The sequence below is a fragment of the Gymnoscopelus braueri genome (assembly GCF_963280865.1).
Source record: "Gymnoscopelus braueri genome assembly, chromosome: 16".
NCBI classification, from domain to species: Eukaryota; Metazoa; Chordata; class Actinopteri; order Myctophiformes; family Myctophidae; genus Gymnoscopelus; species Gymnoscopelus braueri.
The window spans coordinates 32,485,541-32,502,482 of record NC_137616.1 but is presented as its reverse complement, the minus strand read 5'-3'; the positions used below and the strand labels follow the sequence as shown (position 1 = coordinate 32,502,482).

Below are 16,942 nucleotides of genomic sequence, written 5' to 3'. Positions count from 1 at the left end.
TTCATATTAATCATTATTTTTTAAGTACTTATACTGTTTACGAAATTTGATGTTGTGATCATTGTAGTGTTCTGTTCACTAGGTGTTGAATCTGTAAGGAAACGTTTATGTACACTGACTTTATGTTTCTCATCCGAAAAGAAAACATTCAACCAATTTTCTTGTTATATACTTACTGGATACTAAATATGTTGTCGTGACGACTGTAATATTCTGTTGTGTTGTAGCAGCAGTTGTTGAATCTAGAGAGATAAAATCATAATTCAGTTATTCCCAATGCGGGAAAATGAAAATCTGAATATTCAGATCAAACAGACTTCAAGTTATTAATGAATGATTTAATTTCAAAGATTAAAACACATGCCATATAAATACTTACCAGTTTCTGAAGTTGATGGTGTTGGTAGGACTGTAGTGTTCGGTTCAGTAGTTGTTGAATCTGTAATGATATATTTTATATACATTTGTAAAGACAAGTGATCTTTATCAAACTCTGGATTGATGATGAGAACGGTTAAGAGAGGAGTATGACTCTTAGCAGAGATTTGTACTCTACAGAGTGCTCCTTTTGAATAAGTCTTTTGGAGACTGTTAAGATTAGTACATAGCTTAGAGAATTTAAATAATGTTCTCTCTCTGTACCGGCAATGACATAGTGAGGAATGCTGGGATTCCCAGCACATGAGTCAGCATATGGTGTCACTGTGATGGTAAAGGTCTGGCCACAGTGCATGTTGGGTATCTGACAGCTAGTACTGTTGGTGTAGCAGTAATATATGTGTCCATCCTGGCCCACCGCTGTCACGTTGTAAGCTGTGGCACTGGGGCTTCCCACCCAGGTCACATGGGTTGAGTTGGGAGGACACACCAGAATGGCAGTAACGTTATATGGGGCACACAGGGCTGGGAAGAGAAAAAAAAAAGGAGTAAGAAAGTGAATGAGAATCATCTTTATTGTCACATCACAGGTTTACAGGTGTAAAAAGTGAGTGAAATTTGTCATTGTGCAAGCTCCATCGTTTTTGTTGTTTTCAGGAAGAGATCAAGAGAAACAGATAAAGAAGAGGGAGAAGAGGGGGGGCAGGGAGAGCAAGGCGAGAAAGAAAGTAAAACAGAGAAACATGATGAGGATAAGAAAAAAAATAAGATATTTACATATATACATACACATTGCTGGTACAGTATGTACATGATATTAGACATTAAGGTGTGAATGTGTGGATAATTAGGAAAATGTTTACCGGACGGCTGCAAAATATAAAGAAAACATGTACTTGTTGGATCTTGCTATGGGGATAACATGCAATAAAATAAAGACTTATTTTAAATGTACAATTCTATTCAAGTTTGTACAATTTACTCTGTAAGAGCTGAACATTATTTTAAGTGATGGATGTACTGTGACCATAAATCTATTATACTGTCTTTATTTCCTTTGTTGCTTTTTGTTATTGTTCATATACTGTAAATTGTTGTATCTTAATTTTTTGCTATTATTACTATTATGTTATACATTACTCCCCTTATGCTCTGGCATTTTTTTGTGTTAAAAAAATAAATAAATGAGTACATTACATTAAATTTCAAGAAGTACATTTACATCTTAGCAGGGTAACACACACACACACACACACACACACACACACACACACACACACACACACACACACACACACACACACACACACACACACACACACACACACACACACACACACTTACAACTTAATGTACTGTATATTTCCAGAAGCTTCCAACATGAGATTCATTCAAGTCACCCATCATGAGCTAAACTTTTATCCATTCATTCCACTTCAATCTTCCTGAAGAAAATAAGACCCATAAGGTCCTAAGCGGAATTAAAGTGTGTTTGGTCTTTGGTGTGTGTGTAGTGGTCGATAGCGTTAGAAGTACTCCTTCTAACGCTATGGACCAGAGCTAGTGTGTGTGTAAACATAATGTTCTCCATCTCATACCTGAGCTGAACTTCCGGGCCAGACTCGGGTCACTGGAGCAGTTGCCATTGATAGCCTTAACGTCTACAGTGTAGATGGTGCCACACATGATGCTTGTAAGAGTACAATGGAGTTCAGAGGACAGGCAGGTGGCGTTGCCTTGACTACTTGAGGCAGAAACATAGTATTGTACTGCTCCCTTGTGGCCAGACCAGGACACAACAGCATTGTTGATGATACATTCAGGAGCTACAGAGATGTTCGAAGGAACACATGGCACTACAAAGAGAAGAAAAATTAAATGTTAAACAAACTTTGGATTAAAGCAATAATGTACTGAGCTAACATGAAAAAATCTAACTGGGCTCCAAGATATCATGAAGAAAAATGTAAATGAACATGATTTGAATCTCAAAATGAATAAGGAGACATGGGGCAACTTATTTCTTCCTTCCACCCGCCCTTTACTCAATTTATGCATTCATCCATAACTAGATTTTTAATCATACAATTGAATTATTATTATGACTCCCAGAGAGAAAAAACAAATCAGCATTACGGTGTCTTTGGTGAACATCTCACCTGTTTTCAGATCCACAGCTGAACTTGGTTGTCTGTGACAACCTCTGTCAACAGCTACAACAGTGACAGAGTAGTTTTCACCACAGTATAGATCAGTGAAAGAGCAGGAGTTTGCATTGCTTGAGTTACAGGTGTGGATGTGTCCATCATGTGTTGTTGCTGTTGCTATGTACATGTCTGCTCCTGTGTCAGGGGACCAGGACACTGTATTAACCCCGCATAATGTAGAAACAGAAACATTACTGGGTGGGCAGGGACCTGGAGACATAAGAGGGAAGAAGTGGAGAAAAATAAAGTTTATTGTCTTTGACGCTTTGTTGAACTGTTGGAGATTATTCAGATTAGTACATAGTTTTTAGATTTTAAGTCTTGTTGCTGCTCTGTACCTGCAATGAACTGATAAGGAAAGCTGGGATTCCCAGCACATGAGTCAGCATATGGTGTCACTGTGATGGTAAAGGTCTGGCCACAGTGCATGTTGGGTATCTGACAGCTGGTACTGTTGGTGTAGCAGTCATTTATATGTCCATCCTGGCCCACCGCTGTCACATTGTAAGCTGTGTCACTGGGGTTTCCTACCCAGGTCACATGGGCTGAGTTGGGACACACCAGACTGGCAGTAACATTGTCTGGGGGCCTGGCACATGGGGCTTGAAAGAGAAAAAAATAATAAGGATATATGCTGTGAGGAGCTGGAGATGAAAATAAAAGACATGCATCTGGCGCATGCTTACATTGGTAAACAATTTAAATTAATGGAGTTGACAGAATTGTTGTGTTGTGTTGTGTTGTGTTGTAAATATATTATCTCAGATGTAAATAGAAAAAGTGCTCCTCGGAGCACAGATCTCCGCCAGGTCGGGTAGGTTATTGTGGCATCCTGGTGGTGCTATAATAGAGCGTCGCAGTTCCCGCCCACTTCCTGTTTTTTTTGGTGCCGGAAGAAAAAACTCAATGCATTTTTCCATTGACATTTCCAAAAATATTTATATCTATTAATTTAAGCCTCGAATCAAGCCATCATGACATGACATGAATCATGACCATAAACGTTTGATTCTGTGATTTTTTTTTTGTTGAAAACGGCAAAACAAAGGGTATTTATTAAATATAGTATATCATATAATTAAATATAAAATTAAAAAAAATCACAGAAAAAAACGTTTTATGGTCATGATTCATGTCATCTCGTGATGGCTTGATTCGAGGCTTAAATTAATAGATATAAATATTTTTGGAAATGTCAATGGAAAAATGCATTGAGTTTTTTCTTCCGGCACCAAAAAAAACAGGAAGTGGGCGGGAACTGCGACGCTCTATAGAGACACACGGGGACTACAAATTTCACGCCCACTTTTGAGACAGCGCCGCTACTCGAGGTCCGTTAGAACGATGAACTGCAGCTGCCAATGCAATCCCTATGAGAGGATATGAGAATTAGCCTACTTTTGAAATATTCCTACATTAACTGGAGACGATATTGATTTAAATAAAAATATGTTTCCAAATGTATGGAGTGTCTTTGTCAACATATCTTCTTGTTTTCTTAATAGTTGATGTGTTTCACATTTAATTTGCCACTTTAACGAGTTACCCATAATGCTAACACAGCAGAGGGTAGACAGCAGACAGGCATTTCAGTGACATCACTGTCTTTACGAGCGCCGAGCGCCGACCGACAGCGTACCCACTGTAGAGGCAGGAGAGGCGGTCGCCTGCCCAACTAAGGTCTCGCCTCCCCTAAAAAAATAAATAACCCGAAAATGTGTCATTGCGTGCTTATTGTCCTCAAAGTCACGCATCCAACAAGCTTTGAACTGAGCAGATTGGACCTTCTGTTCCAGAGATAATGACCAAAACCTATTGAAAACGGCCACTTTCGCCAGTTTTCTGGGTATTGAAAACCTCAAGGGATGCGTCCGTGATGCGACCACTTAAAGTCTGGATCTCCGATGCTAGCGGTTTTGACATACTGATGGAGTATATTATAGTATATTGTGGGTAGTATATCGAGATGAAAGATATGGGACATTAAAAAGGACAAATTAAACAAATGGGACAGATTATTAGAACACAAAAAAAATCGCTACAGCCTCAGTAGTTAACCAGTGAAATGACGGTATTTTACAATGCCTCTCATAGAGATTGCATTGAGAGCTGCAGTTCATCTTTCTAACGGACCCCGAGTGTCAAAAGTCGGCGTGGATTTGTAGGCCTTCCGCTTCCGGCCGTGTGTCTCTATAGGCCAATGTGAAAAGGGTGCCATTTCTTCTTAGGCCTTTCATGGCAATCGGACACTGCATTCATGATTTGAGGCATTTTGTTCCAAAAATGTGTTTTGCTAAATTAGACCTGCTGGTGGCGCATATTTGAGCTTTATGTCTACTTTATTGTTACAGTTGTGTGTGTTGTTACAGTTGTAGTGCTTTGTTCAAAAGGTGTTGTGTAATGACAGATTATTTTATATAACATTTCCAATGATTCATTTATATCTCATATAACATTTCAAACAGATTTGTATCGCTATACATTTTGAAGACTTACTGGTTACTAAAGTTGTTGGCATTGTTACAGTTGTAGTGTTCTGTCCAGTAGTCGTTGAATCTATAATTACAATGTTTGTTTATCAAAACATTTCTAATGATTTACAGTAAACATTTTACAAACATTTTAAACAGTACTCAGTACTGTATGTATAGATTTTGAATACTTACTAAATACTAAAGTTGTCTGTGTCGTTAAGACTGTAGTGTTCTGTTCAACAGTTGTTGAATCTGTAAATGACAATGAAATTGAAACGTTTAAGTTCTCTTGATTATTGTAAAGTTAAAAATTGATCTTGTGGACACATTTTAAATATTAGTATAGTTTAATATAGTCTGCATGTATACTGGTTGCAAAAGTTTGTAGTGTTCTGTACACTAGGTGTTGAGTCTGCAATTAAATGTTTATTTACACACATTTTATGTGCCATGACACGTCTCAACATGTTGGAATTATTATGTTGTGATGATGTTGACATGATTAAAATGAGTTTTTTAATACTTACTGTTTACGACAGCTGTTACACTTGTAGTGTTCTGTTCAGTAGTTGGCGAATCTGAAATGGCAGATTATTTTATATAAAGCAGACACGGTACTTTGTGTACCGTGTCTGCTTATCAGCTTGCCAGATGTTGCCTGCATGCGCTGATCAACTGAACAGTCAGTGTGTTCAGGTTCCATATCCAGCATTGGCCGGGTTATTATGTGGGTGAAATATGCTCTCTCTCGCTACCTCCCTTCCTCCCCCCTCTCACTCTCCCTCCTCCTCCCTCCTTTCCCTGTCCCTCTCCCCTCCGTCCGTCCGTCCGTCCCTCCCTCTCTCACTCAACATCCATTCCTCTCCCCCTCTTCCCTCCGTTCCTCCCTTCCCCTCTCCCTGTCTCCCTCTCTCGCTCTGCCTCCCTCCTTCCCTTCCCTTCCGTGCCCTCTACCTCTCTTGCTGATCGAGCTCTCTCTCCCTCCCCCCTCTTGCTATGTTCATATTAGGACATAATCAACAACCACAATTGGAACTTTATATAGTATATTCCAAATATTATATAAACATATCTGTATTTATAGATGTAGAATACTTACTAGTTACAACAGTTGTTGGGGGTGTTACAGTTGTAGTGTTCTCTCCAATAGTTGTTAAATCTGTAAAGACAGATTGTTTTATAGAAAACATTTCAAACAGCTCTCAGTGTTGTATGTATAGAATTTGAACACTTACTAGTTATTAAAGTTGCTGGTGTTGTTAAGACTGTAGTGTTCTGTTCAATAGTTGTTGAATCTGTAAAGACATTTGTTATAATTCATTTATAGCTATGAAAGAATGTATAGCTTAGGCTACGTAAACATATTTCAAATATTTCCATCATGTTTTAGCTTTATGCCTAAACCCTTTATGATTAATGAAGGTATTTGCATTTGACATAATTATTATGTTACATTATATTATGTTGTAAATATGTGTATGTGTTATTTTTTAAATACTTACTGGTTACAACAGTTGTTGGTGTTGTTAGAGTTGTAGTATTCTGTTCAATAGTTGTTGAATCTGTAATTACAATTCATTTTAACTAAATATTTCTAATTATTTAAATATCTTATATAAACATTTGAAACAGGTTTTCTCAGTGCCGTATGTATAGATTTTGAACACTTACTAGTTACTAAAGTTGTCACCGTGGTTAAGACTGTAGTGTTCTGTTCAATAGTTGTTGAATCTGTAATTACAGTTTATTTTAAGCTATACAAATACAACTTTAAAAAACTAAACCTGTCCAAGATATTGTGAAGTTTTAAATCGATTTTGTAAACACATTAAACTTTAATATTATATATTTACTGGTCATGAAGGTTGTTGGTGTTGCGACATGTGTAGTATTCTGTTCACTAGGTGTTGAGTCTGTAATGACATTTTAATTTACACATTGTCAACATATTGGAAAAGAAATATTCAACCAACGTTGTTGGTAGATATTCTAGTGTATCCATAATACAGTATAATATCAATTTACATACACAGTCCTAGAATCTATAATCATATTTCTTACCAGTTGGGGGACTTGATGTTGGACATATCACAAGATCTGTTTTACAAGAAAATAGAGATTGTTTTTTGGGACCACATAAACTGCAAAGTCATGAGTTTTAATTTAAGTGGAAGTAAAAATTGACCCGTACAGGTCAATCTTTAGTACACACAGCATATTTACACACTTAACTTGAACGTAATGCTTCCTATAAATAGGATTCCAGTACTTACCGGAGTACAGCTGGCAGTACTCCCCATCTGGTGGAATGGCATTGATGCATCTACATGTATCTTCTGTAGTGTTATCACATGTGCCATAGGTGGAGCACATATCACAAGACCAACTATAGTTATCCTCACATGTGCACTGGAAAGTTGCACCCGTTTGTCTGCAAACTAAGAAAAAGATTATAATGGAAAAACAAAATTCATAGTTGAACCAATAGTGAATTTTATAGATTCTGATTCAATTATCAATTCTGCTTATAGATCCGCTTATTTATGAATTCCATCAATGATTCTTTAATGATAAATTCTTGAGTGGAAAATTAGTATTGATTATTCAATCAATCAATCAATCAATCCTACACAAAAATGTATTTTCTGTTTATTAAAGAGATAGAGAGACGGGGAGACCCCTGTTATTGAACAAACACTCTAACCCTAATGCACAATAAAACACATGTCATTCAAAACAAATGAAGGAAACTGTTCCAGAGATTCTAACTTGACAAAGTAATCACATCAATTTGAGAATTGGCAACCATATTCCTTAATGTTCCATTGACACTTACCAGTAGTAATGTTCGCATCAGAGATGTTTACATGCTCAGAGACTTGGACAGGATAAGAGATAATTGTCAGAATGTATCTCAGCTGATCAATTGTGAAGTAGTCTGTAGTGTTCACCTCAAAATCAATCAGGTATTCATAAACAACTGGAGCAACTGTAGAGAAAAGGTGCATACAATGATATTTAAAAAAAATTACTTGGTATGATTTACTTAAATTTGTATTCAGTGTAGTTCATTTCATTTCCCTTCTTTTTTGTGCAGAGATATGAATTTGCAGAATTTTGCAAAAGACAGACAAATTTAAAATAGTACAATTACACAATGAAAACCATCAAATCGCCAAATGAGCAACACTTCAACATCAACAGTGCTGATCTCAACTTCTACTATGTATTCATACAGCTGTGGTAGTTATGTGGTCAGCAGAATAGTACACAATAAGTCATTTGATTACAAAAATCACTGCAAGCTGTTTATTCTCCAAATACTGTGGTAGTCAACTTTGTTAATACAAATTACGTAAACATAATATTTCAAATATTTCCATCATGTTTTAGCTTTATGCCTAAACCCTTTATGATTAATGAAGGTATTTGCATTTGACATAATTATTATATTATGTTGTAAATATGTGTATGTGTTATTTTTTAAATACTTACTGGTTACAACAGTTGTTGGTGTTGTTAGAGTTGTAGTATTCTGTTCAATAGTTGTTGAATCTGTAATTACAATTCATTTTAACTAAATATTTCTAATTATTTAAATATCTTATATAAACATTTGAAACAGGTTTTCTCAGTGCCGTATGTATAGATTTTGAACACTTACTAGTTACTAAAGTTGTCACCGTGGTTAAGACGGTAGTGTTCTGTTCAATAGTTGTTGAATCTGTAATTACAGTTTATTTTAAGCTATACAAATACAACTTTAAAAAACTAAACCTGTCCAAGATATTGTGAAGTTTTAAATCGATTTTGTAGACACATTAAACTTCAATATTATATATTTACTGGTCATGAAGGTTGTTGGTGTTGTAACATGTGTAGTATTCTGTTCACTAGGTGTTGAGTCTGTAATGACATTTTAATTTACAAATTGTCAACAAATTGGAAAAGAAATATTCAACCAACTTTGTTGGTAGATATTTACTGGTCACTAAATATACTGGCGCTGTGATGACTGTAGCGTTCTGTGTAGTTGAATCTGTATTGTTTATTTTATACACGGTAGTTTGAAGGATTTATTTAAAGTGTTAAGACCTATACTGTTGTATATAATGTACTGTACATAGATATACAGTGGACCATTTTTAAATAAATGGATTCCACATTGTCATTAAAATGTTACCAACCTTACCAGAAACATTTTGTCAACGTTGCCTCAAACATAATTGTGCAGTAGTTAATAAGTCATGCATGTTGGATTGTATTCATAAAACAATGTTTTCCCCAGCTAGACTTGTGGAATGATATTTGGTGTGTTTAATAAAATTCTAGTGTATCCATAATCCAGTATGATATCAATTTACATACACAGTCCTAGAATCTATCATCATATTTCTTACCAGTTGGGGGACTTGATGTTGGACATATCACAAGATCTGTTTTACAAGAAAATAGAGATTGTTTTTTGGGACCACATAAACTGCAAAATCATGAGTTTTAATTTAAGTGGAAGTAAAAATTGACCCGTACAGGTCAATCTTTAGTCAATCTGGGAACCCAGAGCCAGTGAGAATGAAAAACAGCGCCCTCTGCTGTTTGTACTATCTCTCACTGGCTCTGGGACAATGACAACGTAGCACACGTGCGCAAAGGAAACCGGGGTTTTGGTCTGCCTTCAGCTTTCACTTCCGGTGGTGCCACTATGTTTTCATTCCCACTAACAATATTTCTACACGGAACACTAACACCACTTCTCCCAGAGAACATGGATCGTTTTGGTTATAAGCCCACTTGTTTCTATGATGAAAGAGTAAGTTAAAATGTGAATATCTTTCCGTGGTTTTGTCTGCTCCGCGGACGCTATTGTTAAATTAGTTTGGGTTTGTTTCGAGGGGGAAAGATCGACGGACACGTGAATCCCGCCCACTACATTTGATTGGGTAAAGCGCGGCCTGCTTCCTGATCTGAAGGCACGCCCACTTGAAGCCCAGTGCGTACATGTTATGACGAGCCTTCACGACAGATTCCAACGCAGAGCAGAATCTGTTCTTGAGAGATTAATCTTTAGTACACACAGCATATTTACACACTTAACTCGAACGTAATGCTTCCTATAAATAGGATTCCAGTACTTACCGGAGTGCAGCTGGCAGTACTCCCCATCTGGTGGAATGGCATTGATGCATCCACATGTATCTTCTGTAGTGTTATCACATGTGCCATAGGTGGAGCACATATCACAAGACCAACTATAGTCATCCTCACATGTGCACTGGAAAGTTGCACCCGTTTGTCTGCAAACTAAGAAAAAGATTATAATGGAAAAACAAAATTCATAGTTGAACCAATAGTGAATTTTATAGATTCTGATTCAATTATCAATTCTGCTTATAGATCCGCTTATTTATGAATTCCATCAATGATTCTTTAATGATAAATTCTTGAGTGGAAAATTAGTATTGATTATTCAATCAATCAATCAATCAATCCTACACGAAAATGTATTTTCTGTTTATTAAAGAGATAGAGAGACGTGGAGACCCCTGTTATCGAACAAACACTCTAACCCTAATGCACAATAAAACACATGTCATTCAAAACAAATGAAGGAAACTGTTCCAGAGATTCTAACTTGACAAAGTAATCACATCAATTTGAGAATTGGCAAGATATTCCTTTATGTTCCATTGACACTTACCAGTAGTAATGTTCGCATCAGAGATGTTTACATGCTCAGAGACTTGGACAGGATAAGAGATAATTGTCAGAATGTATCTCAGCTGATCAATTGTGAAGTAGTCTGTAGTGTTCACCTCAAAATCAATCAGGTATTCATAAACAACTGGAGCAACTGTAGAGAAAAGGTGCATACAATGATATAAAAAAAAAACTTGGTATGATTTACTTAAATTTGTATTCAGTGTAGTTCATTTCATTTCTTTTTTGTGCAGAGATATGAATTTGCAGAATTTTGCAAAAGACAGACAAATTTAAAATAGTACAATTACACAATGAAAACCATCAAATCGCCAAATGAGCAACATTTCAACATCAACAGTGCTGATCTCAACTTCTACTATGTATTCATACAGCTGGTGTAGTTCTGTTTTACAGAAATGTGATTACAAAAATCACTGCAAGCTGTTAATTCTACAAATACTGTGGTAGTCAACTTTGTTAATACAAATTACAAACTTTTGTAATATATGCCACAATCTCCTTGAAGATGTTTTTAAATGTAATTGTGTGTACTTTGGTTTTGCTTACAAGAGTCAATTCTGCAATCACAGAAACGCCAACAACATACTGTATTCTTACCTATCTATGAGTTTCTCAATGACTAGCTTTTAGTTTCCTTACATTTGTCAGAATATAAAGTTTAATAAAACATATTTTACCTGTAACAGTTATGTTGACTTCTGTGATGTTTATTGAGTCACTGACTCGTATAGGAAGACTAGTGTTGTCCAAGATGTCCTTCAGTTGATGTAACACTTCAACATCAACAGTGCTGATCTCAACTTCAACTATATATTCATACAGCTGTGGTAGTTCTGTGGTCAGCAGAATAGTACACAATAAGGCATTTGATTACAAAAATCACTGCAAGCTGTTTATTCTCCAAATACTGTGGTAGTCAACTTTGATCATATAAATGATCAACCTTTGTAATATATGCCATAATATCCTTGAGGATGTTTTGTGATACAGTAGTATGTAGCCTACTTTGGTTTTGCATACTTGAGTAAATTATGCAATCACATAAACGCCAACAACGTATTGTATTCATACCCATCTATGAATTTCTCAATCACTAGCTTTTATATTTTAGTTTCCTTTGTCAGAATATAAAGTTTAATAAAACATATTTTACCTGTAACAGTTATGTTGATGTCTGTGATGTTTATTGAGTCACTGACTCTTAGGGGAAGACTAGTGTTGTCCAAGATGTTTTTCAGCTGCTGTAGCACTTCAACATCAATAGTACTGATCTCAATTTCAACCACGTATTCATACAGCTGTTGATGTTCTGTAGGGGAATAATACAGTCATTAGATTACAAAATATTTTCCTGATTCAATATGTAATGCTTCACACATAATTTTTCAAGGACAGAATTCTTCAGACTGATATCTAAATCGATATTAATTTGAATGAGAAACTTAATTGTCCTTAGCATTTACTGTATATGTTACTATTCCATTTAATTTGTCATAAATTATTAAGTTTAATAAACTATTCTTACCTGTAACAGTTATGTTGATGTCTGTGATGTTTATTGAGTCACTGACCCTTATGGGAAGACTAGTGTTGTCCAAGAAGTTCTTCAGCTGCCTTAACACTTCAACATCAACAGTACTGATCTCAACTTCAACTATGTATTCATACAGTTGTGGAGGTTCTGTGGGAAAGTAGTGCAAGATAAATAATTGGATTACAAAATATTGTCCTGATTCGATATGCAATGCTTCACATATAATATTTAGGAACAGAATGCTTCAGACTGATATTTTAACAAAGATCAAATTTAATAATAAAAGGGAGACAGACAGACAGACAGACAGACAGACAGACAGACAGACAGACGGGTACACCGGGTATTGCATAACTGGGTGGGGCATGCATTTCCAACTTGCATCGTTCCCGACTAGCATCGTTCCCAAGTAGGGTGGTGCCCAAACGGGCACCGTGCACTTTCCTTTAACTTGTCTTAAATTATAAAGTTTAATAGAATATTCTTACCCATTAAAGTTATATTGACTTCTGTGATGTTTATTGAGTCACTGACTCGTATAGGAAGACTAGTGTTGTCCAAGATGTCCTTCAGTTGATGTAACACTTCAACATCAACAGTGCTGATCTCAACTTCAACTATATATTCATACAGCTGTGGTAGTTCTGTGGTCAGCAGAATAGTACACAATAAGGCATTTGATTACAAAAATCACTGCAAGCTGTTTATTCTCCAAATACTGTGGTAGTCAACTTTGATCATATAAATGATCAACCTTTGTAATATATGCCATAATATCCTTGAGGATGTTTTGTGATACAGTAGTATGTAGCCTACTTTGGTTTTGCATACTTGAGTAAATTATGCAATCACATAAACGCCAACAACGTATTGTATTCATACCTATCTATGAATTTCTCAATCACTAACTTTTATATTTTAGTTTCCTTTGTCAGAATATAAAGTTTAATAAAACATATTTTACCTGTAACAGTTATGTTGATGTCTGTGATGTTTATTGAGTCACTGACTCTTAGGGGAAGACTAGTGTTGTCCAAGATGTTTTTCAGCTGCTGTAGCACTTCAACATCAATAGTACTGATCTCAATTTCAACCACGTATTCATACAGCTGTTGATGTTCTGTAGGGGAATAATACAGTCATTAGATTACAAAATATTTTCCTGATTCAATATGTAATGCTTCACACATAATTTTTCAAGGACAGAATTCTTCAGACTGATATCTAAATCGATATTAATTTGAATGAGAAACTTAATTGTCCTTAGCATTTACTGTATATGTTACTATTCCATTTAATTTGTCATAAATTATTAAGTTTAATAAACTATTCTTACCTGTAACAGTTATGTTGATGTCTGTGATGTTTATTGAGTCACTGACCCTTATGGGAAGACTAGTGTTGTCCAAGAAGTTCTTCAGCTGCCTTAACACTTCAACATCAACAGTACTGATCTCAACTTCAACTATGTATTCATACAGTTGTGGAGGTTCTGTGGGAAAGTAGTGCAAGATAAATAATTGGATTACAAAATATTGTCCTGATTCGATATGCAATGCTTCACATAGAATATTTAGGAACAGAATGCTTCAGACTGATATTTTAACAAAGATCAAATTTAATAATAAAAGGGAGACAGACAGACAGACAGACAGACAGACAGACAGACAGACAGACAGACAGACAGACAGACAGACAGACAGACAGACAGACAGACAGACAGACAGACGGGTACACCGGGTATTGCATAACTGGGTGGGGCATGCATTTCCAACTTGCATCGTTCCCGACTAGCATCGTTCCCAAGTAGGGTGGTGCCCAAACGGGCACCGTGCACTTTCCTTTAACTTGTCTTAAATTATAAAGTTTAATAGAATATTCTTACCCATTAAAGTTATATTGACTTCTGTGATGTTTATTGAGTCACTGACTCGTATAGGAAGACTAGTGTTGTCCAAGATGTCCTTCAGTTGATGTAACACTTCAACATCAACAGTGCTGATCTCAACTTCAACTATATATTCATACAGCTGTGGTAGTTCTGTGGTCAGCAGAATAGTACACAATAAGGCATTTGATTACAAAAATCACTGCAAGCTGTTTATTCTCCAAATACTGTGGTAGTCAACTTTGATCATATAAATGATCAACCTTTGTAATATATGCCATAATATCCTTGAGGATGTTTTGTGATACAGTAGTATGTAGCCTACTTTGGTTTTGCATACTTGAGTAAATTATGCAATCACATAAACGCCAACAACGTATTGTATTCATACCTATCTATGAATTTCTCAATCACTAGCTTTTATATTTTAGTTTCCTTTGTCAGAATATAAAGTTTAATAAAACATATTTTACCTGTAACAGTTATGTTGATGTCTGTGATGTTTATTGAGTCACTGACTCTTAGGGGAAGACTAGTGTTGTCCAAGATGTTTTTCAGCTGCTGTAGCACTTCAACATCAATAGTACTGATCTCAATTTCAACCACGTATTCATACAGCTGTTGATGTTCTGTAGGGGAATAATACAGTCATTAGATTACAAAATATTTTCCTGATTCAATATGTAATGCTTCACACATAATTTTTCAAGGACAGAATTCTTCAGACTGATATCTAAATCGATATTAATTTGAATGAGAAACTTAATTGTCCTTAGCATTTACTGTATATGTTACTATTCCATTTAATTTGTCATAAATTATTAAGTTTAATAAACTATTCTTACCTGTAACAGTTATGTTGATGTCTGTGATGTTTATTGAGTCACTGACCCTTATGGGAAGACTAGTGTTGTCCAAGAAGTTCTTCAGCTGCCTTAACACTTCAACATCAACAGTACTGATCTCAACTTCAACTATGTATTCATACTGTTGTGGAGGTTCTGTGGGAAAGTAGTGCAAGATAAATAATTGGATTACAAAATATTGTCCTGATTCGATATGCAATGCTTCACATAGAATATTTAGGAACAGAATGCTTCAGACTGATATTTTAACAAAGATCAAATTTAATAATAAAAGGGAGACAGACAGACAGACAGACAGACAGACAGACAGACAGACAGACAGACAGACAGACGGGTACACCGGGTATTGCATAACTGGGTGGGGCATGCATTTCCAACTTGCATCGTTCCCGACTAGCATCGTTCCCAAGTAGGGTGGTGCCCAAACGGGCACCGTGCACTTTCCTTTAACTTGTCATAAATTATAAAGTTTAATAGAATATTCTTACCCATTAAAGTTATATTGACTTCTATGATGTTTATTGAGTCACTGACTCGTATAGGAAGACTAGTGTTGTCCAAGATGTCCTTCAGTTGATGTAACACTTCAACATCAACAGTGCTGATCTCAACTTCAACTATATATTCATACAGCTGTGGTAGTTCTGTGGTCAGCAGAATAGTACACAATAAGGCATTTGATTACAAAAATCACTGCAAGCTGTTTATTCTCCAAATACTGTGGTAGTCAACTTTGATCATATAAATGATCAACTTTTGTAATATATGCCATAATATCCTTGAGGATGTTTTGTGATACAGTAGTATGTAGCCTACTTTGGTTTTGCATACTTGAGTAAATTATGCAATCACATAAACGCCAACAACGTATTGTATTCATACCTATCTATGAATTTCTCAATCACTAGCTTTTATATTTTAGTTTCCTTTGTCAGAATATAAAGTTTAATAAAACATATTTTACCTGTAACAGTTATGTTGATGTCTGTGATGTTTATTGAGTCACTGACTCTTAGGGGAAGACTAGTGTTGTCCAAGATGTTTTTCAGCTGCTGTAGCACTTCAACATCAATAGTACTGATCTCAATTTCAACCACGTATTCATACAGCTGTTGATGTTCTGTAGGGGAATAATACAGTCATTAGATTACAAAATATTTTCCTGATTCAATATGTAATGCTTCACACATAATTTTTCAAGGACAGAATTCTTCAGACTGATATCTAAATCGATATTAATTTGAATGAGAAACTTAATTGTCCTTAGCATTTACTGTATATGTTACTATTCCATTTAATTTGTCATAAATTATTAAGTTTAATAAACTATTCTTACCTGTAACAGTTATGTTGATGTCTGTGATGTTTATTGAGTCACTGACCCTTATGGGAAGACTAGTGTTGTCCAAGAAGTTCTTCAGCTGCCTTAACACTTCAACATCAACAGTACTGATCTCAACTTCAACTATGTATTCATACAGTTGTGGAGGTTCTGTGGGAAAGTAGTGCAAGATAAATAATTGGATTACAAAATATTGTCCTGATTCGATATGCAATGCTTCACATAGAATATTTAGGAACAGAATGCTTCAGACTGATATTTTAACAAAGATCAAATTTAATAATAAAAGGGAGACAGACAGACAGACAGACAGACAGACAGACAGACAGACAGACAGACGGGTACACCGGGTATTGCATAACTGGGTGGGGCATGCATTTCCAACTTGCATCGTTCTCGACTAGCATCGTTCCCAAGTAGGGTGGTGCCCAAACGGGCACTGTGCACTTTCCTTTAACTTGTCATAAATTATAAAGTTTAATAGAATATTCTTACCCATTAAAGTTATATTGACTTCTGTGATGTTTATTGA

General features: G+C 35.7%; 1 protein-coding gene across 1 annotated transcript in view; it reads right to left on the bottom strand.

Annotated features, from left to right (window-relative positions):
• Positions 1–16,942, bottom strand: part of LOC308103827 (uncharacterized protein) — a gene marked incomplete at its 5' end in the record, with an annotated part of 236,042 nt that overhangs the window by 60,381 nt on the left and 158,719 nt on the right. The window contains 12 exons of the mRNA XM_080454004.1: positions 177–242; positions 380–439; positions 643–903; positions 1,977–2,234; positions 2,538–2,795; positions 2,924–3,187; positions 5,082–5,141; positions 5,252–5,311; positions 5,587–5,637; positions 6,159–6,218; positions 6,295–6,354; positions 8,555–8,614. Coding sequence (XP_080310130.1) covers positions 177–242; positions 380–439; positions 643–903; positions 1,977–2,234; positions 2,538–2,795; positions 2,924–3,187; positions 5,082–5,141; positions 5,252–5,311; positions 5,587–5,637; positions 6,159–6,218; positions 6,295–6,354; positions 8,555–8,614 — 1,518 coding nt within the window. The remainder of the gene's footprint in view (positions 1–176; positions 243–379; positions 440–642; positions 904–1,976; positions 2,235–2,537; positions 2,796–2,923; positions 3,188–5,081; positions 5,142–5,251; positions 5,312–5,586; positions 5,638–6,158; positions 6,219–6,294; positions 6,355–8,554; positions 8,615–16,942) is intronic.